This window comes from Electrophorus electricus, chromosome 24, assembly GCF_041902795.1.
Source record: "Electrophorus electricus isolate QZ-2024a chromosome 24, ASM4190279v1, whole genome shotgun sequence".
Taxonomy (NCBI): domain Eukaryota; kingdom Metazoa; phylum Chordata; class Actinopteri; order Gymnotiformes; family Gymnotidae; genus Electrophorus; species Electrophorus electricus.
Window position 1 is genome coordinate 14000212 of NC_137520.1, and position 24934 is coordinate 14025145.

A 24934-nucleotide genomic window follows, 5' to 3' on the forward strand; every position below is an offset into this window, starting at 1 on the left:
CTGATTCAGTGCCCGAATGGCCTGTGGGAAGAAGCTCCTCTTCAGTCTCTCTGTCTTGGTCTTCAGGGAGCGAAAGCGCTTCCCTGACCTCAACAGAGAGAAGAGCCTATTGTTGGGATGGGTGGAGTCCTTCACAATCCTCCTGGCCTTGGTCCGGCACCGCTTGTTGTAGATGGTCTGCAGGTCAGGAAGTTCTGTATGAGTGATGCGCTCTGCTGAACGCAACACCCTCTGGAGTGCTTGTCTGTCCTGCTTGGTGCTGTTCCCAATCCAGACTCTGATGTTCCCCATGAGGATGCTCTCGATAGTGCAGGTCTAGAAGTTCTGCAGTACCTTGGAGGGCAGTCTCAAGTCTCTTAGGTGTGGTGGGACCAGGACAGGTCCTGCGAGATGGCCTCCATCATCTGTAAATGGAACAAGTTTGGAACCACCAGGACTCTTCCTAGAGCTGGCCACCTGGCCAATCTGAATGATCGGGGTAGTAGGGCCTTAGTCAGGGAGGTGACCAAGAACCCAAGGGTCAATCTGACAGAGCTTCAGCATTGCTCTGTGGAGAGAGGAGAACCTTCCAACAGGACAACCATTTCTGCAGCACTCCACCAATCAGGCCTGTATGGTAGAGTGGCCAGATGAAAGCCATTCCTTAGTAAAAGGCACAAGACAGCCCACTTGGAGTTTGCCAAACGGCACCTAAAGCACTCTCAGACCATGAGAAACTAAATTCTCTGGTCTGATGAAAATTGAACTCTTTGGCCTGAATGCCAAGCGTCATGTCTGGAGGAAACCAGGCACCGCTCATCACCAGGACAATAGCATTTCTCTAGTGAAGCATGGTGGTGACAGCATCATGTTCTTCAGCAGCAGGAACTGGGAGACTAGTCAGGGTTGAGGGAAAGATGAATTCAACAATGTACAGAGACATCCTTGAGGAAAACCTGCTCCAGAGCACTCTGGACCTCAGACTGGGGCGAAGGTGCATCTTCCAACAGGACAACAACCCTAAGCACACAGCTAAGATAACAAAGGAATGGCTTCGGGACAACTCTGTGAATGTGAATGTTCTTGAGTGGCCCAGCCAGAGCCCAGACTTGAACCAGATTGAACATCTCTGGACAGAACTGAAAATGGCTGTGCCCCAACGCTCCCCATCTAACCTGATGGAGCTTGGGAGGTTCTGCAAAGAAGAATGGGAGAAACTGCCCAAAAATAGGTGTGCTAAGCTTGTAGCATCATACTCAAAACGACTTGAGGCTGTAATTGCTGCCAAAGGTGCTTCAACAAAGTATTGAGCAAATCTGTGAATACTTATGTAAATGTGATTTTTTTGGGGGTGGGGGTATTTTTAATAAACTTTCAAAAATTCCAAACAAACTTTTTTCACTTTGTCATTATGGGGTATTGTGTGTAGAATTTTGAGGGGGAAAAATACATTTAATCCATTTTGGAATAAGGCTGTAACATAACAAAATGTGGAAAAAGTGAAGCGCTGTGAATACTTTCCGGCTGCAATGTACGTGGCTCTCGAGGACACTTTCACACTGAGATATTTCAGGCTTTGCATGGCACTGAATATCTGAATTGTCCAGTGTCTCCCCCTGCAGGTCAGTGTCAGTTCTGCGAGCCCACAGGCCTGGCCAGTCTGGCTGACGTCTTCCACGTGAACACGGTGGGCCAGTTGCTCATGAGCTTCGATGTGTCATCCAGCAAGCAGGCCCTGGCTTTTGGAGACTCGGGTGGCTGTGTGCACCTGTGGTCCAGTGCCCCAGAGGTCTCCTTCAATGACTACTCGCGGGAGACAGAGCTGGTTCTCCCCTGCCTAGTGGACTCTTTGCCTGAGCTGGACTGGAACCATGAACTGGTGCCCCTGTCTCTGGTGCCCCTGCCCCTCACCAGCACCGAGCCCTTGCTGTCGGACTGGCCCAGCAACCTCGCCACCCCCAGTCCCAGGTATGGTTTATCCACACACTCTCTGAGCTTAGGGCTGTGTGTGTGTGTGTGTGTGTGTGTGTGTGTGTGTGTGTGTGTGTGTGTGTGTGTGTGTGTGTGTGTGTGTGTGTGTGTGTGAGAAACTAGTTTTGATGTGTTGCGATGTGTTAATACTAACCTACTGTAAATGAGTAAATGACAAAGCACTTTTGTAAGTTGCTCTGGATAAGAGCGTCTGCTAAATGCTGCAAATGTAAATGTAATACTTAAGGTCATACTTCATTTGCCCAAATTACAGGTGGCTCTTTTGCTTTGCATTTTTGCCTTCTACTGCCCACTAGTGACTGAGAGTGCTAAGAGAACAATGCTCCATTTCTTTCTGTTCCTCCAGACGAGCGCCTCCAGTGGACCCAGAGATCCTGAGGATGATGAAGACAGTTGGGTTTATTGGATATGCCCCGAACCCTCGCACACGCCCCAGAAATCAGGTGTGTAAGTGCCCACTCCATGATGTTACATTCAGCTGTTATAACATGATAAATGAAAACATCAGATATGGTTTAATTCATATTATCCACTGCCTGCCTTTGACTATTGGAGATCTGGTTTTAAAGTTTATTTAATATGTTTATTTAATATGTACATTTGTTTAATATGTAGGAAAATGAATTCAGAACATTTAAGAAGTTAAATCTCATAACTGTTAAGCCGCTGTTTGTGTGTGTGTGTCAGGTCCCCTACAAAATAAAGGAGGTAGAGCTTGAGTATGACAGCTATAACCAAGTTCCCGAGTCTCCCATTGGCCGAGATGAGGAGCCTCATCTTTACATGGTGCCAAAGAAGTACAGAAAGGTACCTCATTGTGGAGTCCTGTGCTACAGCCCTTATCTCATGACTTTGCTCTTGTGTCAGGGTGTCAGTGACGTGGTCTGTCATTGTCCCTGTTCCCGCAAACCTCATTCAGCTCATCAGCTTACTATGACTGTCATGACCTGAATCAGGTGTCTCAAGGCAGGGTGTGTTAACAAGTGTATTATGTGTAATAAGTGTATTATCGTAATAAATGTGTCATTGCTGTGGTATAATGTCAGAGTAAGGCTGTGCTTAAAGCAGTACTTGTATCCACTAGGTCACCATCAAGTACTCCAAACTTGGTCTGGAGGACTTTGACTTCAAGCATTACAACAGAACGCTGTTTGCTGGACTGGAGCCCCATATACCCAACGCTTACTGTAACTGCATGATCCAGGTGGGAGCACAGCCGCTAATGTTGGTGCTCAACGGCGGTAATAAAAAAATATATAAAGGAAAAGTAAGGAAAAAGTTGTAAAAATAAACAAATAAATAAATAATTGTGATTCAGATTTTTGCTCTTTGCCAGCCTTGACCTGAGGAACTGCCCAGAAAAGTTTTGCAATCAGTTTGCTAAGTGATCCCTAAAATCTCTTTGGAATTTTGGCATTTTGTAGGGGATGTTGGAAATCCACATTGCTGGCTGGGAATGGTTGAGCTCATGTTACCTCTGTTAACGGTTAACTGTCCTGTGTCTGATGGCTAGGTGTTGTACTTCCTGGAGCCTATCAGGTGCCTGGTGCAGAATCACCTGTGTCAGAAGGAGTTCTGCTTGGCCTGTGAGCTTGGCTTCCTCTTCCACATGCTGGACCTGAGTCGAGGAGACCCTTGCCAGGTGCGCTCTGCTTTCTACATCACTGCCACATTGTGCTGCCCAGCACTTTTCAAGAAGGGAGTTTTTTTATTCCAGTTTTCCAGGCATATCGTTTTACTCCAAACCTAGTCACATTGGCCAAAGGTGAGGCACTGTATCATTTTCATGGAATATTCTAGTGTATTGCAGCTCTGCATTAACACAGAAAGTCCAGAAAGATGAGATGATGATGTTTCCTGTCCAGGCCAGTAATTTCCTACGGGCCTTCCGGACCATCCCGGAAGCGTCGGCGCTGGGCCTGATCCTAGCCGACTCAGACGAGCAGACGGGCAAAGCAAGACTGGGCCGTCTTATCCAGAGCTGGAACCGCTTCATCCTCACACAGCTGCACCAGGAGACACAGGAGCAGGAAGGGCCCCAGGCGTACAGGGGCACCAGCAGCAGGTGAGGGGACCATGTCGAAGGACTGAACCAGGGGCCGCACGTTTACGTGTGATATGGGCCACTTCTTTACCAGCTGCTGCCTGCAGGCATTGTGAGTGATGTGGCCATACAAGGAAACCAGCGGAGAACATATGCTGTGTTTTCTGTTTAAATGAATGCACTCAGACTGTGTCCTTAGCAAAATGTTTTGGCTTGGAAAAAGCCACCTGACATGTTGCTGTGTGTGTCTGTGTCTGTGTCTGTGTCTGTGTGTGCTGCAGTGCGCTTGGCTCAACTGGGGAGTCTGTGATTGGCAGGCTGTTCGGCTGTGAGGTGGAGAACAGCAGTCTGTGTCGCTGTGGGAAGGAGACAGTCCGCTCCTCACTCACGCTCCTCTTCACCATGCACTACCCCGAGCACGGCTCCCTCGGTCAGAACACTCTCTGCTCTTCAGCAGGGAACCATGGGAAAGGGGCAATGAAGACAAGCAGTAGTAACACCAGACACAACAGAAGTCAGACATTACGTCTGCTGAATTCTTTCCCATTTCCCATTCAGTTCCCTGTGTTTTATTGTAATCCACTTATTTACCTTTTTTTGTGTTTGACTTGTAACGCGTTAAGAACTGAAGGTGATGTTAAGGATATTAATTAGTGGTGATTTTACAGAAAAAGTGGTCCAGGAATATGACTTTACTGAGATTTTGAAGAAAAGCATCTGTCTGGAACAGAGCACACAAGCCTGGTGTGAAAACTGTGAGAAATATCAGCCCACAGTAAGTCTGTCTGACACACAGGCTTTTGCATCAGTGTCCAGTGCCTGTTATCCATTGCAATTATTAACTCTTTCTTAAATCTTTAGGGAGGCAAAATTTAAAAGGTTTCAATTGGACCTATGTGTAACCTTGCCGTTTCTGCTGTGTGTGTGTGCGTGTGTGCGTGTGTGCGTGTGTGCGTGTGTGCGTGTGTGCGTGTGTGCGTGTGTGCGTGTGTGCGTGTGTGCGTGTGTGTGTGTGTGTGTGTGTCTGCATACAGGTGCAGACGCGGAACATCCGCTGCTTGCCTGATGTACTGGTGATAAACTGTGAGGTGAACAGTTTTAAAGAGGCAGAGTTCTGGAAGGCCCAAGCAGAGGTCAGCTCACACCTCCAAATCCCAGATTTGTACCTTCGCATCTTAGCAGTGGGAAAATTCACTGATTGGACTTGGACTGAGCCGATGACTCTTCTTCTGGAGGTCATGGGTGCAGTCATGCTGTGTGTGCTGTATTAACCCCTTGTTGTCTCTCTGCGGGCCAGTACGCATTTAACAAAGCTCTAAAGAAAGAGGCAACCGAACCGCCAAAGCCCAAGGAACCTCTGCCTACCGAGTGGTGTATAGAGTAAGATTCACCCGTATCGCTTTGCACTATAAACACACCTGGCTTTCTCTCAAATAGGATAATGTGCTGTAGAATGTTTTGGTAATATTTTGGCTTCATGCTTTCTTTATAAAACACCACAGTTCCTATTTGTAGTTACCAAACAATGTACATAAGCTATACCATGGTTATACCAGTTACCATAGTTCCCAAGAATGTGCAAAAGCTATAGCGCTTACTCCACAGTTACTATAGTTACTAACAATGTACAGAATCTATACCCGGCTTATGCCACATAGTAACCATAGTTACCACCAGTGTATGTAAACTGTACTTTTGACACATTCTATGGTGTGAATAGGGATGAGCTTGGCGGCGTGGAGGGCCTGACCTTTGACACGTGCGCTGAGGACATGAGGCACGTGTGGATCCCGCTCTGCATCAGAATGCGTATCAGTAAGACCCACGGTTTGGAGGTGTGCAGCCGGCCCGAGGCTGAAGAGGTGAGGCCACAGCACCCCCTGCTGACATGCTCTGGGACCTAATCGCACTGCCATATGTTTAGTCCTCTATTATGGAGTGTTTGAAATGTGCTGCATTTATTTCTTTCAGGAGTAACCTTCAAACATTGTGCCTCGGCTATCACTTCAGTCTCTGTTTGCTCTTTGCAATGTATTCCCATGAGTGGATTGGCTGAGACCAAAATGGTCTCTTGTTGGACATGTATTTTACTGTCCAGAGTGTAAACACCATTAGTTATCTCCATATATAACTCAAAGCTGTCGCAGCTTAAGCCAGTGTTGCTGAACCTTGTGCTCTTGTCTAGTTAAGCTCAGAGGAGGAGGCAGGGGCCGCTGTTGTCTATGACCTGGTGGTCACTGTGCCCCACATCCTAGATGCCCGCACGGGGGGAAACCTAGTGGCCCATATCAAAGTGGGCGAGACCTACCACCAGAGAAAAGAGGTAAGTGTGGCTTCACCAACTTTCAGCTCAATTGAATTAAATTTTTCGGTCTAAGTGCATTTAATGGTTTCTGTCTGTTTGCCCTCTGACTTGAAATAGTCTACCTTTGACCTTAAAGTGAAAGATGGTTGGAAATGAATGCACTTTGACTTTTAATATGTCTGTGTTTTTAGCGCAGTAACTAATAATTGTGTTCTTGTACAGGGAGTAACTCATCAGCAGTGGTATCTCTTTAATGACTTCTTGATTGAGCCCATTGACAAGGTAAAGATGGACATGTACATGTTAGAGTGAATTTATCTGATGTTTCTGGTCAGCTAAGAGGCACTGAGAGTCCTGAGAAAGTCTTTGTGTGTCTCAGACTGAAGCAGCTCAGTTTGATGTGAGCTGGAAGGTGCCCGCTATCATTTACTATGCCAAGAGGAACTACCACTCCAAATATGACTTGCGCAGTAAGACCTCACACTCTCAAGTGTTTGTATTTCACACATCTTTGAAATCACATTTAGCACTAAACTCTGTGTTTGGTCCGCCGTCACACTTTGGCTGTGCGTGTCCCCGACAGTTAAAAACCCCATTGAAGCAAGTGTACTGCTGACAGAAGCCTCGCTCGCTCGTAAGCAGAGGAAGAGTCATGCCACCTTCATCCCCCTGATGGTCAGCGAGATGCCCCAGCCGGGAGACCTCGTGGGCCTGGATGCAGAGTTTGTCACACTCAATCAGGTCAGTAGGGTATGGATGCCCCCAGGTGAATACAGGATATTATTAAAGCAAGCGGGTTTTCAGTGTATACTATCTAGTACCTTGTATACTAATTAGTAGCCCTCTGCCATTAGATAGAAAGCCAACTGATCTATTTTACTGGTCTGTTCCGTTGATCCATTTCACTGATCTATCTTTGCGTTTGTGGCTAAACAGGAAGAGGCGGAGCTTCGGAGTGATGGCACCAAGTCAACCATTAAGCCCAGTCAGATGTCTGTGGCCCGTATCACCTGTGTGAGGGGACAGGGCACTAATGAGGGAGTTCCTTTCATTGATGACTACATTTCAACACAGGAGCAGGTGTGGCCTCTTTTTACCTGTACCTTAGTGAGAAAGAGTGTGTGTGTGAGAGTGAGCATTATGTAATATGGATTTGGAGATTTTTTTTTATTATTATTTGTTTTTTTGCCTTGTGAAATTCATCTGTGCCCTCCTAAACCAGCTTGCTTACAAATTTTGAGTATTGTATCATTGAAAATTCCTGTTATACAGATTTAAAAGCAAGCGTACATCTGAGGATAATTTATAATCACCAAAATGTATCAGTTGTTGCCTTTCTTCAGTTCAGCAACACTGTTGTTACAGGTGGTTGACTACTTGACCCAATACTCAGGCATCAAACCTGGTGACCTGGATGCCAAGATTTCCTCTAAACACTTAACGACTCTGAAGTCTACTTATCTCAAGCTCCGCTTCCTGATCGACACAGGAGTACGTTTCGTTGGACACGGGTTACAGAAGGACTTCCGGGTCATAAACTTGTTGGTGGGTTTGTGCTTCTCACCTCAGACAGGTGCTCTTTTGCTTAAGTCAAGGGAATTGCTACCTGTAGCTGAGACTTTCCCAGGAATACACAATGTGCAAGCAAAGTCAGTAAAAAGACAGTATGTTGGGGGTGCCTCTGGTGGAGGGGGTGGAGTATATAAATGTGTTCACTGCACCTAGGTTCTGAAGGACCAGGTGATAGATACTGTCTACCTCTTCCACATGCCCCGGAAAAGGATGATCTCACTGCGTTTTCTTGCCTGGTACTTCCTCGGTAGGTACTTTGCTATGTCAAACCTGTCTTTCACATATAACTCAAGATTTTGTGCCTGCAGTATTACAGAGGCATTGCCTTACTGCATGATCGCTCCATTTCTTCTTACTCGATTCACTGGCATTGCCTGGTGCTCTTGTTCAGATCTAAACATTCAGAGTGAGACCCATGACAGTATAGAAGATGCCAGAACTGCCCTGCAGCTGTACAGGAAGTATTTGGAGCTGAGCCGAGCAGGACAGGATGAGTTCCGGAAGGTTCTGAAGGGGTTGTACGAGAAAGGACGTAAGCTGGACTGGAAGGTGCCAGAGTCAGACTCCACAGATGGTCAGGGTAGCCCGAAAGGTACGAGATCATGACTTGAAAATGATGGGAAATTAAGAGATTTATGTTCTTTGGAGTACTGTAAGTAATATGTTTGTCTATTTTTAAATTTTATTTTAATACATAATACATAGCATCACTGTGTGAATTACAATACATGCCAATATGTTGTTTTATTCATAGCATTGCTACAGCTGCATATTAAAAGATCATGATGTTTCATTACTTTTGCATATTAATTGTTGGTTGTTTTACCTCGTTGTTAATATACTTTTAACAGGTGCCGCTGCATTCTCCTCTGTGCTGGGCTTATGATCAGACTGCACATTGCTTGGCGACTGTGACATTCCTACTGCAGGGACTGCGTTCTTCACTTGTCCACCTGGGACTCCTCAGCATCGCTCACATCCTGCCTACGCTTCAGCAGTGTGCCTCTTGTGTAGCTCTTGCAAATGCTTAAAAAACCGAGACATCGGCACAACAAAAAGCTATGTGTTCTGGCGAGGGCTTGACCGTGTGTGTGTGTGTGCGTAGTGTGTGTGCGTGCGTGTGTGCGTGCGTGTGTGCGTGCGTGCGTGCGTGCGTGTGTGCGTGCGTGTGTGCGTGCGTGTGTGCGTGCGTGTGTGTGTACTTTGAAAGCAGTATGACAGAGAAGGAAGACATGATGCTGTTTTACAAGGAGGAAAAACAGAACTGAAACTTAACCAAAATTTACAGACAGTACAGTATTTTTCACACCACATTATAGGACTTATACTCACTCAAATGGCCAACACTGCACATACTTACATCTGTTCTTGTTAATTCACTACCGTATGGTATTGGTGGACTGCTGCAGTCATTTCATGTTGGGGAAACTGGTGTCCTTTTTCACGAATAAGCATTTAAATACAGAGACATAAATGTGTTCTCAATCAACACTGCATTTTGATAGTTAGAGATACCTATGCATCTTTTTATAATAGAAGTTTTAAGATTATGTATATGGATACATTTTTGGAAATCACATCAATTTCCCCAAAATGTGTCCATATGCATGATCCAAGTTTTTTGATGTTTTAAACAGATTTGTTTTGACTGGGCAGCATCCAAACTACACCATGAGGTCAGAAAGCTTATCATGAGCAAACTGAGCTTGCAGATACTGGCACAATTCTGCACTAGTGTTTCCTAAACTGATATTCCTGTGGTGGCAAACATTGCACTTACTGAATTCTGTGGCTCAAGAGATCAGTTAGGAAATGAAATAGTATTTGTGTTTGTTTGTTTTTGTAACCAAGTAATGTACACTTTGATAAGGCAGCTGAATAAAATGATTGATTATTTGGGTTATTGTACATTTTCACTTATCTCATTTCTGTCAGGACAGACAGTATCAAAACCAAAGAAATGAATATGAATAACTACAAATGGAAAAAAGTGTCAGTAACACAGACGAGGGCAAAAATCACATCAGTTGCATGCAAATATAAAGTGTGTGTTGCCTTGGAAACAGACTGTTTACTAAGTCCATTAGGTTAGCACCGTTGCCTACAGAGACACCCAGATGAGACTGAAAAGCCTAAATTGAGGCACAAGGTAGTTTGGAGAAATTATTTTTTGTTCGAAGGGGACGCATCAGGCGTTGTACATTATACATCTATGTGCAAATTTTCTCAATTTCTTGCAGTAGTTTTATTGTTTAATAAAACTAGTAATAATTTTTTTGTTATCTTAGCCATCGTTTGAAAGGCAAAAATCCATCTTGATGTAATGTTAATAGTAACAGAGACTATTAAGTCTTAAATGATGGTTTCAGATGTCAAGTTTTCACAAAGTTTATTCAGCCTTCCTTCTAAGGCTGCACTGTGAACATCTTGTATGAGAAGTTGATCATTCTGGAGAATCTTTACTAGTATTTTAAAAACCATCTCAGCAATGTCCACAGCTGTGGGCGTCAAGGAGATACAGAATTTTATCGGTCAGACATCAAAAGAATTCATGTCCACAGCTTCAGTTTCCTCATTCCTCTGACAGGAAGGGCGTGTGAAGCTCAGCACTACCTGATGAATAGTTTTGCACACAGATTCCACTAAATCTTGCTCTGCTTAGAGAAACAACCAGTGTGGACATGAGGAGAGATCTGTGCCCTCAGCTGTTGAATGAAGACATCTCTTTGGACTGAATAGTCTTGATTTTTTCTCTTAAATATGCAAATAAAACTGAAAGATGATGGACTTCCAGGGCATCTGACTCACTGGGTGAAGCTGTCCTTTCAGTTTTTATGATTGGTGGCATATGTTGGTCAGCAAAAATGGGAATAAAGGCTTTATGTTTTTGGAAAACAGGCTCTCCAACATGCTTTTGCTTTTGATCATTTTAATTGGACTAATAGGACAGCTGTAGCTGGTCTTTGCTATTAAGTTCTTGAGTAAATTCTATTGTCTAGTTAAATCATCTTGATAGTGTTCCACATATGAGAGTACAGTCAATTTGATTGGTGCAGACTTTTTCCTGTGAACAGAGGTAGATAATCTGAGTTTAGGCTCAGTCTTAAGTCTGATACCCTCAAAACAATCAGCTGGAGGATCTGCTAGTATGTGATGTTCTGGGTGAGACTGAAGAGGAGTTATAAATGGCAAAATGTCACTTAAACCACAATGTGTTTGAACACTTGGTTGAAGGACAGGAAGTTTCATTTCTGGAGACAGCCTGGAAGCAAAAACCAAATCAAAAGAATCTTCTCTAAGCACTGAAAACAAGCCGCATTCCTTCCTGATCTTTTGGTTGCTTGTTACCTTACGGTTGGCTGTAATGGAGGCATGGCTCGACCAGAAATAGGGACATTTGTAAATATTTCTGGAAGGGATATTTTTGATGAGGCCCTGAAGGACGTGATTTTGTGATAAGAGGCATTTTCACTGCTTATATGCTATATTTAGCATTTCCAGATAGTTACAAAATATACAGATTGTTAGAGACGCCACCTGTCCTGGTCCAGTTCCAGTTCCCAGCATGAGAGATGCCGCCTGTCCTGGTCCAGTTCCTGTTCCCAGTGCAAGAGCTGCCGCCATCCAGCCTGTTTCCAGCATTAGAGATGCCACTCAGCCTAATCCTGTTTCTCAAGTTCAAGTTCAAGTTCGGTTTATTCGTCACATACATAGTCATACACAGTATAACGCGCAGTGAAATGGTGGAGAGTGCTCTGTCCAAACTGAGGAAGAGAAACAGGGCTGCATAGAGAAAAATATATATATGCAGATAAATATATATATTCTATGTATGTACAAAATATATTAACAATGTATGTACAATATATGTATATTATGATTATATACACAATGTACAATGTATATGGTTGGGTATATATGTACACAATCTACAGAATGTACAGATCCATTTTGTATAATACCATATCTACAGTTGTTGTGTAACAGAGTATAAATCTAAATCTATATATACAGATGTACAGATATACAGTCATGTTACATGGTGGTGGTGGTGGTCCCCACAGTTTATCAGTTTCCCTGATTCAGGGCCCAAATGGCCTGTGGGAAGAAGCTCCTCTTCAGCCTCTCTGTTTTGGCCTTCAGGGAGCGGAAGCGCCTCCCTGACCTCAACAGAGAGAAGAGTCTATTGTTGGGATGGGTGGGGTCCTTCACAATTTTCCTGGCCTTGGTCTCGCACCGCTTGTAGTAGGTGGTCTGCAGGTCAGGAAGTTCCGAGTGAGTGATGCGCTCTGCTGAACGCACTACCCTTTGGAGTGCTTGTCTGTCCTGCTTGGTGCTATTCCCAATGCTCTCGATAGTGCAGGTGTAGAAGTTCCGCAGTACCTTGGAGGGCAGTCTGAAGTCCCTTAGGCGTCTGAGGTGGTAAAGACGCTGACGAGCCTTCTTTGCCAGGGAGCTGGTATGGCGGGACCAGGACAGGTCCTGCGAGATGTGAACACCAAGGTACCTGAAACTATCTACTCTCTCCACCGTGGTTCCACTGATCCTCACAGGTTGGTAGTGCCGCTCCTGCTTCTTGCTGCAATCCACGATCAGCTCCTTTGTCTTACTGACGTTTAGGAGGAGATTATTTTCCTGGCACCAGTTTTCCAGGTGTTTAATCTCCTCCAGGTAGGCCCTCTCGTCGTTGTCCGAGATCAGACCCACGACAACGGTGTCGTCAGCAAACTTGACAATGATGTTAGAGCTGGAAGTGGCTGTGCAGTCGTAGGTGTACAGTGAGTAGAGCAAGGGGCTTAGGACACAACCCTGAGGAGCTCCAGTGCTGAGGGTGAGGGTGGATGAGGCGCAGTTGCCCACCCGTACTGATTGTGGTCTGTCTGTTAGGAAGTTGGAGATCCAGTCGCACAGGGATGTATGTAGTCCTAGATCTCCCAACTTAGTAGTGAGTAGGGAGGGAATGATAGTGTTAAATGCTGAACTGTAGTCGACAAATAGCATTTTAACATAATTTCCCCTCCCTTCGTCCAGGTGAGTCAGTGTAGTGTGGAGCAGATGTGCAATCGCATCGTCAGTGGAGCGGTTGTGGCGGTATGCAAACTGCAGTGGGTCCATGGAGGCTGGCAGTGAAGATGTGATGAAGTCTCTGACTAGCTTTTCAAAGCACTTCATCACGACTGATGTGAGGGCGACAGGGCGGTAGTCATTGAGGTCGGAGGAGGGTCGAGGTTTCTTCGGGACGGGGACGATGGTGGACCGCTTGAAGCTGGACGGGACAATACCGAGCATCAGGGAGAGATTGAAGATGTCGGTGAATACCGGGGCTAGCTGATCTGCGCAGGCTTTGAGGACCCTCCCGCAGATACCGTCTGGTCCCTGGTTTCTGTTCCCGGCCCAGTCTGTTCTCATCGCCTGAGATGTCACTTAACCTGTCCCTGTTTCCTGTATCAGGTCTGCTCCTGTAGCCACACCTCCGGACCTCTCAGACCCGCCATGGACCGACACAACTGCATCTCCGGACCTCCCGGACCCGCCGTGGGCCGGCGAAGCTGTGCCCCCGGACCCAGACCATCCTGGTCCTGGTGCGAAGGACACCTCACAGCTTGTCCCTGGAATGGAGGAAGCCACTTCACAAGTCCCTGTGCCTTGTGCGGGATCTATCCCCAGGGTTGTTCCTCATGACTCTCCGGTCCCCTAGAAGGCTGCTACTGGTGAACTCCCTGAGATGCTTAGGACTCCTTGGGCCACACCTCACAGCAAGCCAGTGACCCTTAAGGCCTCTTTGTTGGCCTCCCGGACCCCTATGACTCCTTTGCCTAGGCCTGGTGCTTCCCCTGTAACTCCTATGCTCCCTGGGTCTGCTGCACCAGCCCCTATTACTGCCCCAGTGTCTGCTCCTATTGTTTCCTCAGCTCCTGTTCCAGTACCTGTACCCACGCCAGTTGTGTGTTTTTGTTCCGGTGCCTGCCTCTGTTGCACTGAGAATACTTACCTCTGTCTTTACTTCCATCCCTGTCCTTGTTCCCACAGCTATACCTCATACCAATGTTTCTCCTGGTCTCTGTGTCCGCCAGCTGTTCCAACCATGTCGCGGTTCCTGCTCCCTTTCCCCATCTTGCTTCTGTCCCTCGATCTGCCCCAACTCCTAAGCCTGTCTGTAGTCCTGCCCCTGGACCTGTCCCTACATCGTTTACTCCTTGTGTCCCTCAGGTTTCTGTGTCCAGATCGGCTTCTTCAGCGTCCTCTGGTTCTGTTTCCTGTCCTGCCTCGTCATCCCTAGCTCCTCCTTTTGGTCCTGTCTCTACTTCATGTGGTACTCCTGTTCCTACTCCCTGTCTTGCCTGAACTCCCGCCTCTGTTCCTATTCCTGGTATTGTGCTGGTTTTTGTTCCTGCCCCTTTGCCCTGGTCTGTTTTGCGTTTTATTTTGTCAACATTCGGTTTCCTTTCTTGCATTTCCTCGTCCTCCCTCTCTGTACGTTTGTCATCGTCGGTCCTTCTGTTGTGGGTTTTGTTCCTGGTTCTTGTTCTGTGCTTCTGCTCCTGTTGCTCCGGCTTCTGCATCTTTTCCTGGTTCTTGTCCTGTTCCCTCCGTTTCTGTCTGTTCTTGCTTGTGCTCTTGGCTCTTGCTGTTCTGTCTGCTCCTGTTGCTCCGGTTTCTGTATCCATTCCCTTGTCTGCTCCTGTTGAGTCTCCAGTTTCTGTCTGTTCTTGTGTCTTGTCTGGTGTCCTGTCCCTGCTCCGTGTCTTGCCTGTCCTGCTCCGTGTCTTGCCTGTCCTGCTCCGTGTCTTGTCCTACTCCTGTTCTTTGCTTTTGTGTTCTGTTTTTTGCATGCCCTGGTGTTACGCGCTTTAGTGGAGGGTTCTGTCACAAATGGCCACCCTCCTGACATCCCTGTTTCCATGGTTTCCCTGTCGTGTCTCTGTTTTCCTTTACTTCCTAGTTCTTCCATTCCTTGGTTGCATTTTCTCTGCCCCTCGTCTGTTTTTCCACGCCTGTTATTACTTTCACCTGTGTCTGGTTTAGAGTTAATTAGTTCATACATTTAAACCCTGTCACTATGTCTCTGCTATTCATTGAATGTATGTATGAATGTATGTTAATTCTAACCTTTATTTACTCAAGCCTCCGTGTGTTTCATTCTAACCGCTGTTTGTGTTTAGTTGTTCGTGTACCCTAGCCCTTGGTCTTGTCAGATATCCTCGTACTCTTCGTGTTGGTAAACTGACCCTGGACTACCCTAACGACCTTGACTTTGGATTTGCCCCTAATAAATCTCGCTCTTCTCCGCACTTGCATCCGCCTCACCGTCTTCTCTGTTGTTACAGTGGGCAGTATAAATCTTGTGCTTGTGCTTCACCCTGACACACCTTCTCTGACAGAGGATTTTGATCATTTACCACCAACAGGATGATCTTGAAAATCTTCTACAAGAATCGCATTTTTGTCTGGTACTGTTTCCTCATTACCTGCTTCTATTGTTTGTGCTATTCTGCCTTCAAGGCCATCATCTAAAACCATTAATGTTTCAAATGTTGATTCAATATGATTCAGAGCTATGTAGTCTAATTTTGAATCTAGCTATCAGATGCCTGGATGTGTTTTCTGCACACCTGGATATGTAGCTAGAGGGTCACTAACTCTAGGAAGCTCTTTAGCATTCGAATTGCCTGTTGTATGTTTTCCAAACATGTCCTGACTGACACTTTCTGTTCCTTTTGATTTGGGAGAGATTCTGTTTGAGGAATATGTACTGAGCTCTTCAGAGGCCCTACTGCCAGGGTAACCAATCATCAGGACATGCATCCACTCTGCTTTTCTAGAGGAGTCTAGACTTCCCTGGGTTGTGGATCATTTATCATAAGGTTTTCTTGGCCTCTGGTAGTCTTTCTAGACCATCATCACTTGAATTTAAGGAATTTTTTATTTCCAGCATAATGGTTTTGATAAAGGATGCTGCAAAAATGCTAATTTCCTGATCCATGTGTTCAAGGTCACCTGCAGAGGAAGTCAGTAAAGGTCCGATCTTCCTGTTGCTTTGGCCTCCTATAAATCAGCACACAGGCTTTGCCTCCTCATGCATATTTGAGATGCATGGAATCATTAGAATCACTGGCAGTGAACCTGTTCCAGACCAAGGCAGGACCCAGCATTGGAAAGCATGCAGGTCTTTCTCGCTTTTGGGACTTCCTTTATGTTTAGGCATTGCAATTTGCGGAACAGGTTTGTCTGCTTCAATATCTGCATGTGTCTCTGAAACCCTCAAACTTGTGCACGTTACATAGCTCTCTTGACTCTATAGAACACGCCAAAAGAGACTATACAGTGTGGATGTGACATGAGTCAATGGGTGGTCACAGATACGAATTTGATTATGTACTATATGAAACTGCGCTGGTAAGATTTTCATTATACATTATTCTCATTAAAAATACATTATAATAAGTGTAAATCATTAGTTTTCCGGAGAACTTCATCCACACCAAATCTATGTAACACTCAGGTCCACACCTCACTTCAGGTCCACACCTATGCTAGTTGCTAGTATTGTGCAATAGTTTCCCAGCTGGCATGTTTATTAGTACCTGGTTAGTAGAGACATCACCTGCAAAATGTATATAGTAATGAAGTTTTTAAGTAACAAATGTAACTAATGAATAAATGTTTTGAATTAAAAGTATACAATATTTCCCTTAAAGACTGTATGTTCATAAAACAACTGCAACACTTGTACACAATGGTTATCTTGTAAACATGCAATGATAAAACATTCCTGTCAGACTGCATCAGTAATTACTATTGCTTAATATAACAGGTTTCTGAGAAATAGCTTATCTGTCTGTGCATCACATTTTGTTGGAGGGCTATTTGTTTTTATCATTCTTATCACATCCTTTCTGTCCTCTAACTCCTTTAAGCTCTTTTCATATTTGGCACGTTTATTTCTGTAATAACACTGTAACTATAGCTAAACCCAGGGTCATCTATTCAGCGGTGTGGCAGAGCTAACATTTTACATGGAACCACCAATGGATGACAGAGACATGTTCTCCGACAGGACATGAGGTGATGGAGCATAGTTTTGGGACTAATACCTTTTTATGTCTCTCTCTGAAGCCTCATCTCTTTTTTCTGTGTGCCTCGCTCTGTTTGTTGCAGAAATGCACACCTCCTTTGTCCCAACAGCTTTCTTGAAATTTTAGATTCATGTCATGTCATGGATTTTCTTGCAAAAAAGCATGTTAAATCATCTATTAAATTGATGATATCCTATAGCTTCTATAACATTCTATAGCTCTACCCCAAATATGTTTTAGATTTAATTTAGTTTGTTGTCAGAGATAAATTTAATCACTATATGTGTATTGTAAGCTTCACCAATTGCCCATTTTTCACTGGACTAGGTTAAAATTTGTCTTGAAGATCCAAGAAAACCTAAGAACAATTTGCAACATTTATGTAAATATTATGTAAATATTTGTTGCTGTATGTTTTACAGTAATCAAATTAATACATAGTAAAAATAAAAAATAAAAAATAATGAGTGCCACAGATTTTGCTAAAAATTTCTCTGGAGCTAAAAAAAACTTTTAAAGATATTTTAGCTGTATGGTTTCCAAGGATGTTTCCAATTTCCTTGAAACATTTTTTTTAATGGGAAATGTTGGGAGGCCTAGGTGAGCTGCATGGCATGGGATGACATATATCTGAAGAAGATTCTTGGGAGTAACTAATGTACTATAGTTAAAGATGTAGAGGTAATAAAAATGTAAATGCTTTCAGAAGCCTTCCAGTGAAACAGGACAATTTGAGCTGAAGTTCTCATCAGCTGTGCGAGCAAGAATTCTGAAGTTCTAGAAGGTGAAGCCATTTTATTTTCAAAGTTAACTCATAACATTCATTCCATGGGATTCTAAATCTCTGAGAGTGTAGATAATTATTTTTCCTTCAGTTTCCTCATTTCATTTCTGCCATAGCAACAACTGGCAATACAAATAAGTATGTTATTAATGCAAGGTCCATTTGTATTAAAATACCTTGCAACTAGAAACAGTTCATTTTTATTCTATTTGTCTGACAGTGTTCAATGAAAGGAGCAGCCAGCCTTCTCTTTGTTTCTATGATGTACATTTCATGTATATGTCTAGAAAGAGATATAAACGACAACCTCTGCAGTAATGCATCACTAAGAACGGGTGGTAAAACCGATCATATAGGACTGGTTATTTTAGTGGCTGCATTAATAATTGTATCTGTACTGCATGGAGAGGAGTGCAGGCTATGGTACCATAATTATTATCTGATTGATCATTCATCTCATTATATATATATATATATATATATATATATATATATATATATATATATATATATAGCCTATATCTTCAAACAACATTTGTTACTAACACAATTTTCCTTAACTCTCCATCACCAATCGGTGTTTCTCATCAGTGAATGCTACCCTAATAGGCTTCATATTCTTCTCCTGAAGCTCAAACATTTACTGTTATGGCATTTTGGCTGACATGTTTATCCAAAGCGACTAACAATAATGACTGAATACAACTTCAGCAATTGACAATTAAGGGCCTTGCTCAGAGGTGCAGCAGTGGTAACCTCGCAGTGGAGGATCTTGAACTGGCAACCTTCTGATTACTAGTCAACTACCTTAACTACTGAGCTACCACTGCTCCCAAACAAAGTTCTCAGGTCAGGTCAGGTCTAGACTCTTTGAAAGTATGATTAAATAACTGAATAAAACATGTGATTCTAGTTACTGCTAAGTGTTTTGTTTTTCACAGATAACTTTGCAGGGATCTCTAATTTATATTTAGAAATCCCTTTCTGTTATAATAATTTATAATAATATAATACCTGCAGGTATATAATCATAGCTACATAAATATTGAATACCTCATTGTTATTGGCTAAGAAATATTCTTTCTTCAGCATGTTTGTGAAGCATTCTGGAAGGTAAACATTTAAAACGTAAATTTCCATAAAAGAATTTAGGACGTTAGAGAAAATAACTGAGATAAAGTGAAACGAAACATTTTACAAGACCGGTTTACACTTATTTGTAGACATTAGCCTAGCCTGTTTGCTAGATGATTAGTCTAATGAGTTGACGTGAGAAACAAAATTTAAAGAAAGAATGTTTTCAAATTTTCCATAACAATGTTAATAAAAATTAGAGTTTTTTTTAAAACTATTTCACACAGTGTTGGGTAAGCCACATGAAAAAAAAAAAACTATGCAAATTAAAAAAAAACAACAACATTTTTATTAACTAGTTAACTACAGATTAAACGCTTTTCCACTAGGCTCTAACATAATCGCGTAGGTCTGTTACCTGGCAACAACGTCAACCTGTAGGTGTTTATCTTTAACCAAGTAAGCTACTATTTTAAAAAAGAAAAACTATATTTAGGACTATATTTTGGTGCTTATTTAATGTATACGACCGTCCTCAGGGGTTACAACTGTGACTTATATGATTACTCCGCTAATTTATTTTCTCAATTAACCCAGCTACTTAGCTAGCTACGCTAGTTATCGTTAATATCCATGACGTAACGGTCTGATTAGGTTACCATGGCAACCGAACGGGTTCCAGAATCGCCCCGATGCAGCAAAAACATGGCCGCGAGGGATGTGCAGGAACGTTGTTCGAAACTCTCCGTAGCAACTGAGTTTGGGTCCCTTATGAGCGCAGAGCAACATATTTATACCGCCAAAGTGGTTCCTAATGTCATACTCACATACAGAAATCAAAGGCAACGCGTGAGCTAACCTAATGCACGCGGGATCTAACCTAATGCACGAAACTCACCCACCCTTCTGAGTTCTGACGTCACGTTCCCACAATGCACGCGCTCTTCTGCGCGAACGCTGCTGTGTTTAGAGGGAAAGCGCTCAGGCCTAGAAAAACTACAGAATTCGTGAAAAAAATCCGTAAATTTCCCAGAGTAAACATTTCCGACAAACTATGCCACGAATAGCTGAGCAACAATATTTATGCAGCATTGGTGCACGTTTAGGGATGTAACTAGGCGCACGAAGTGGTGTTTTGCGGTGCTTTAAAGTTTGTGGTAAGCGCAAGACTTATTTTATGCAAATGCACAGACTAAATATAAGGCAAAATCTCGTAAATATACCTAATTACATTCATTCTTAGACATCGAAAATGTAAAAGGTTTATATCGAATTAGAAATTAGACATGTTGCTCGACTACCATCTTGAGGTCTGATGTTGCCTGAACAAACAAGGTTCGTAAAAATAAGTTACTTTGCGGCATCTTTGGATATTTCTAATTCGGCAAAATCATTCTTCGATCGTTACCGAATATTGAATGCCTGTGAAAGTTTTCTTTCAACTGTGTAGTTTCACTTGTTACTTTCTGCTTCTTTTGGCTAGTTTCGTACCCTGTTGCATGCCGAATCGGGAGGTGATGTGTGTCTAATGCTGCATAGGGTTTTGCTGACTAAGAAAAGAGCAAAAGCTTTTATAAAAAATATAGCCGGTTACATTGAAATCGTACACGAATAATGCTATTCATTCCAGATTTTGTTTTAATTTACTTCTAAATAAAATATCGTATTTCGTAGTGGTTTTAGTTACTTATGTTAAATGTGTGTTTATTCAGTCTAGAAAATTGTGTGAAACCGTATATTTTGTATCTTAGATATTATTCCTTAGTAAATATTTAAAAGTAAAGGGATTTGGGTTACCCTGGTTATACAACAGATCTAATATTTTTATTTGCATCATAATCGAAGTTTTTGCACATTTATTAAACTGTTTGATGAAAAGATTTTTGTTAGTTTTAAGTTTAGAATAATGCTTAGAAGTGTAGGTTATTTGTTCCTCCTTAATTTACAAAACACCAGAAAAACAGCTTTAAACACTAAAATCAATTAATAATTTAGTAATGACATGTAATGCAGACCAAAGTAGCACCTTTGTGAACTTCTAGATGTTTGAGGGTTTATTTTGTGAAAAACATTCTTGGACTCCTTTTTGGGGGGAATTAACCATATATAAACTATGCATTTTTGATTATGAGCAATTGCTCATGTGATTTAACCAGGGCAAATATTATAGTTTGCTCTGTTTTCTCTACAATTCAATAACAGCCTTGTAGACTACACAGCATGACCAGAACAATCATGAAGGTGAGATATATTTTATTTATTAACCATCTTAAATTCATTGTAATCTCTATTTTATTTTATTTTCAATGTTAACAACTGGGTGGTCCTCGGGCAAATCAAGAACACCCCAATAATAGAAAACTGGGAATATTTTGTTCACAGCTATACTGTTTAACAGTTGCTGCATGTTTCCACACATTCTCTTTCTGTGCTAGACTGGTTTCTTTACTAAATTTGCAGGATTGCACATTAAAACAATTGGGTCAGTCTATCCTGAAACACTTTGATGTAAACAGTATAATAAACATATTATTATGTTATTACAGGAAAAAAATAGATGTATACTGATGATACTGTATTAGTATGACGATTACATTCTTTCAGGTAAAGTTGCTTCAGTACTGTTATTCAGTTAAAGGAGGACATTAAATCTTTGTATCTTTCTGCAGGACATTGAATATGCAAAACGACTACTTACCATCTCAAAAGAAGTTACATATCAGAGTTGGAGCGCTGGTATTTGTGATTTTACTATTTGCCTGGTTTTTAATTTCATTGTGTACATAGTATGTGTATATTTATATCTAATGGTAGAGTACCCAATTGAAGCCATGCCATGCATTAATGTAAATAAAACCTTCTTCATCTTATCTTAGATGTACAAGCACACGCTCCCTAAAAACTGCCTATATAAATGAGACAATGTTCCATGGGAAGGACCAGCTAAACAGCCACCTGCAGACGAACGAGTCCAGTAAGCCTGAATTGCAGTGTGAAGAGTGTGGTAAACACTACAACACTCGCTTGGGTCTGAGGCGTCACGTGGCTACACACGCCACCTCTGTCACTGGCGACCTCACCTGCAAGGTGTGTCGTCAGGTGTTTGAGAGCATGCCGACTCTGCTCGAACATCTGAGCACGCACACAGGCCGGCCACCACCAGCGGGGGTCGTGAGGGAGAGGAAGCACCAGTGCGAGCGATGCGGCCGTCGCTTCTTTACCCGCAAGGATGTGAGACGCCATGCTGTGGTGCACACAGGCAGAAGGGACTTCCTGTGCCCCCGCTGTGCCCAGCGTTTCGGCCGACGTGACCACCTCACCCGCCATCTGAAGAAAAGTCATGCCCAGGAGTTGGACACCCTCACCTCTCTGCCTCCTGGTGGTGGGAAAGAGGATCCCAGCCCCACCATGTGTACTTCTGGATCCCCTAAGGATGCCTCAGAAGCTTTTTCCATGGGCATGTTCAACCCTCAAGGTCTGCAGAGTGCCTCTACCTCAGGGGTCAGTCACCATCATTCACTGGTGACTGGCCCCCTCTCTAGCCCCATGGGTGTGGGCTGCTACCTTGAGCCAAGCAAGTCCCAGCCACAACAGTATCATGACACTCACAGATACCAGCCTGGCTCTGCTACCTCATATTTGAAAGCAGAGATGGAGAACTTCCTGACAGAGCTCCAGTGTGGGCCTATGCCACCACAAGCTTCAGCTGCAACCTCCACCTCAAGACCAGGCGACCTCCTCCCGGACAGTCTGGGAGGTCAGACTGCCCACTTCACCCTCAGAAACTCCGCCTTTGCCACGGCCGAGCCTTCAGCTACTGCTGCTAATATGGACCTCTCGCATCTGTTGGGCTTCCTGCCGTTTGGCCTGCCACCTTACAGTGCCCCTTTGAGTTCAGGAGGCCTGGTGATGGGATACTCCACCACCACTACAGCTGGTTCTCCAAGTGCTACCTCTCAGCTCTCTGGGCCACTTGCTTCGTTTCAGCCACAGCAAATGCATGAGCCTCAGGCCTCAGGGCATATAAACCAGCTGTCTGGTTTCTCTCCTACTCTACCTCGATTCCACCAGGCCTTCCAGCAGTAGTGCTAAGAGGACTTTGTGTTTATTCTTATTCTTAAACTGGTTTAGAATCTCGTTTATATTTCTGCCAAATGGCTTCTACGTGAACCCTCGTGTTCTGTGGTGCTCCTTGATCAAAGATGTATGCATTGCAGACATTGGTCATATGAACTCTGGAAAATGAAAAACAAGATTTGTGAGTAATTTGCTTTGGATTGAGTAGAGTTTTTTTTTTTTATATACAATAGTTTTACTTTAGATTAGGTTTCCCGTTTCTTATTAAGTCTTCCCTATATTTGATTGTAGTGATTTATGATTTAATTTAGATTCATTTACAGAGAATTCAACATTGAACTAAATTGAGGAAATACCTCATAATATTCTTGAAAAAGCAAAGATTATGACAGTGTTCTCAATTGTATAATGAAGCACTTTCTCAGTCAGAAGCACTTCCTTGACTAAGAGTCAGTTTGAACTGTGGTCATTTCAAATCCCAACCTCATTTTACATAATTTACATAACCTACCTCTCTTAGTAGACTCCTCATACTTGGAGTTCCCTCATGGTGTTGAATAAAGAAGCGAAACAAATCCCCCTTGTGAAATAGCTTCAGATGAGTGCTTGTAGAGAACATTAATCCAGAGGGGATTTTTTAGAGTGACTTTCATTAGTAATGAAAGTAAGTGAAGAGAAATTGATAGAGTCAGGTATTAGCAAAAGTTAGCTCATACTCATATTGTCTTTAGCTTTTAGGAAAAAGTAAAAAGGTGCTGTTCTATTCAACACATTGATAATGTATGGAAAGAAAACTGGGAGTGAAGAGCAATGTTTGTTTTGTTTTCTGATATTCTTCATTTCTTTTTTCATTCCATATATTTAATTGTTAGGACAGACATAAAAAAAAAGTTTATTTTGCTGTATCTGATTTTAAGAAGCCTTGACAAGCCTATTTTTATTTTATTTAGAAATGTAACAAAATGTAACATTATCAAAATGAAGTAGCCCATTCTGATTCCTGATTGACATGTTCCTGCAGTGGGGATTCAGTAAACTGAGTCTTTATAACCTCTATCCTTATGACTTGATTCACTGAAATAGGTTAATGCTCTCAGTAAATTTCCATATTTAAACCTTTTAGCCTATATCTGCTAGTTGTAAAAGACCTTCAATAAATATAATTTGTTTTGGTTCATTTGATCCAACAGGAAATGTAGAGTATTTGTTTTGTTCCTGTTGCCTTCTCCACAAAAAATGATACATGATTGAGTGGCCTGTGCAGTTACTGTGATGCAGTGTTAGGGATGTTTCCATTCAAGTCTAAAAATCAGACAACTCAGGAGCAGAATTCAGTTCAGGAGATAATCAGGAGATTAATTACATTTGTGCAGTGGAGAAAAATAAATCGCCCAGGTTGGTATGGAATGGAACCCAACGTGAGTGTGCTGTGTTTGGACTCGGACCTAACTACCTCAGAGGGCACTGTGCTTGGCTGTACTGTACCTTCCAGTGAGAATGATTTCTGTTTTTATGTGGGTATCTCACTGGAGTAAGATGTTTTACATCTTTATATTCAACTTTGGCGCTTGTGTTTCAGTTGGCCTTTTGTTTAGGTTTGTTTTACCCACATTTTGAAAACGGAGGGTGAAATCATTTAAATGTACATAGTAACAATTTCATGGATGATACAGAGAAATAAAATGTCTTTTAGACTTGTGTCTCATGACTTTTTAAACAACCTCTATATTTAATGATAATATGAATCATGATACCTTTAAGTAAAGGACATAGCTTACATGTCTTCTGAGCTCAGATTAATGCAAAGTCTGGTTTTGCATTCTGTTTGAAATGATTTTTGCTACACACTGACAGTGCTTTTACCTTTACATTTTACACTTGATTATCACTTATATCTGCTAATGACTGTTTCATTGCAATCAAACGAGGATTGCTGTTGCTCTGGTTTCTTACAGAGCAGGCAGCATTGTACTCTAATACTTTAATGGAAATTGGAGAAGGGACTTTGAAAAACGAGAGATTACTTTCAT

The 24934-nt window shown here is 42.8% G+C and overlaps 2 protein-coding genes across 4 annotated transcripts in view; both read left to right on the forward strand.

Moving 5' to 3' along the window:
• Positions 1-9802, forward strand: part of pan2 (poly(A) specific ribonuclease subunit PAN2) — a 14325-nt gene extending 4523 nt beyond the window's left edge. Inside the window, exons 7-26 of the mRNA XM_027025825.3 lie at positions 1602-1947; positions 2318-2414; positions 2659-2778; positions 3056-3175; positions 3485-3613; positions 3837-4036; positions 4297-4445; positions 4684-4790; positions 5050-5148; positions 5313-5395; positions 5736-5877; positions 6201-6338; positions 6543-6602; positions 6700-6790; positions 6904-7061; positions 7257-7400; positions 7686-7865; positions 8046-8139; positions 8284-8484; positions 8744-9802. Of these exons, the coding sequence (XP_026881626.2) occupies positions 1602-1947; positions 2318-2414; positions 2659-2778; positions 3056-3175; positions 3485-3613; positions 3837-4036; positions 4297-4445; positions 4684-4790; positions 5050-5148; positions 5313-5395; positions 5736-5877; positions 6201-6338; positions 6543-6602; positions 6700-6790; positions 6904-7061; positions 7257-7400; positions 7686-7865; positions 8046-8139; positions 8284-8484; positions 8744-8778 (2693 nt within the window). The 3' untranslated portion in view covers positions 8779-9802. The remainder of the gene's footprint in view (positions 1-1601; positions 1948-2317; positions 2415-2658; positions 2779-3055; positions 3176-3484; positions 3614-3836; positions 4037-4296; positions 4446-4683; positions 4791-5049; positions 5149-5312; positions 5396-5735; positions 5878-6200; positions 6339-6542; positions 6603-6699; positions 6791-6903; positions 7062-7256; positions 7401-7685; positions 7866-8045; positions 8140-8283; positions 8485-8743) is intronic.
• A 9968-nt stretch (positions 9803-19770) lies between these two features.
• On the forward strand, positions 19771-24598 carry plagx (pleiomorphic adenoma gene X). Of its 3 annotated transcripts, none has more exons than XM_027025805.3 (4): positions 19771-20162; positions 21030-21068; positions 21497-21563; positions 21704-24598. In XM_027025805.3, the coding sequence occupies exon 4, from the start codon at positions 21750-21752 to the stop codon at positions 22911-22913; it is 1164 nt and encodes a 387-aa protein (XP_026881606.2). In that variant the 5' UTR covers positions 19771-20162; positions 21030-21068; positions 21497-21563; positions 21704-21749; the 3' UTR covers positions 22914-24598. The 3 variants fall into 3 exon arrangements, with proteins under 3 accessions (XP_026881606.2, XP_026881607.2, XP_035378132.1); XM_027025806.3 differs by having other exon boundaries at positions 19771-19984; XM_035522239.2 differs by having other exon boundaries at positions 19771-21068.
• Positions 24599-24934: the final 336 nt, after the last annotated feature.

Excerpts from the sequence above, each read along its gene's own strand:
- plagx (XM_035522239.2), top strand. The coding sequence starts at position 21,750 with ATGTTCCATGGGAAGGACCAGCTAAACAGCCACCTGCAGACGAACGAG.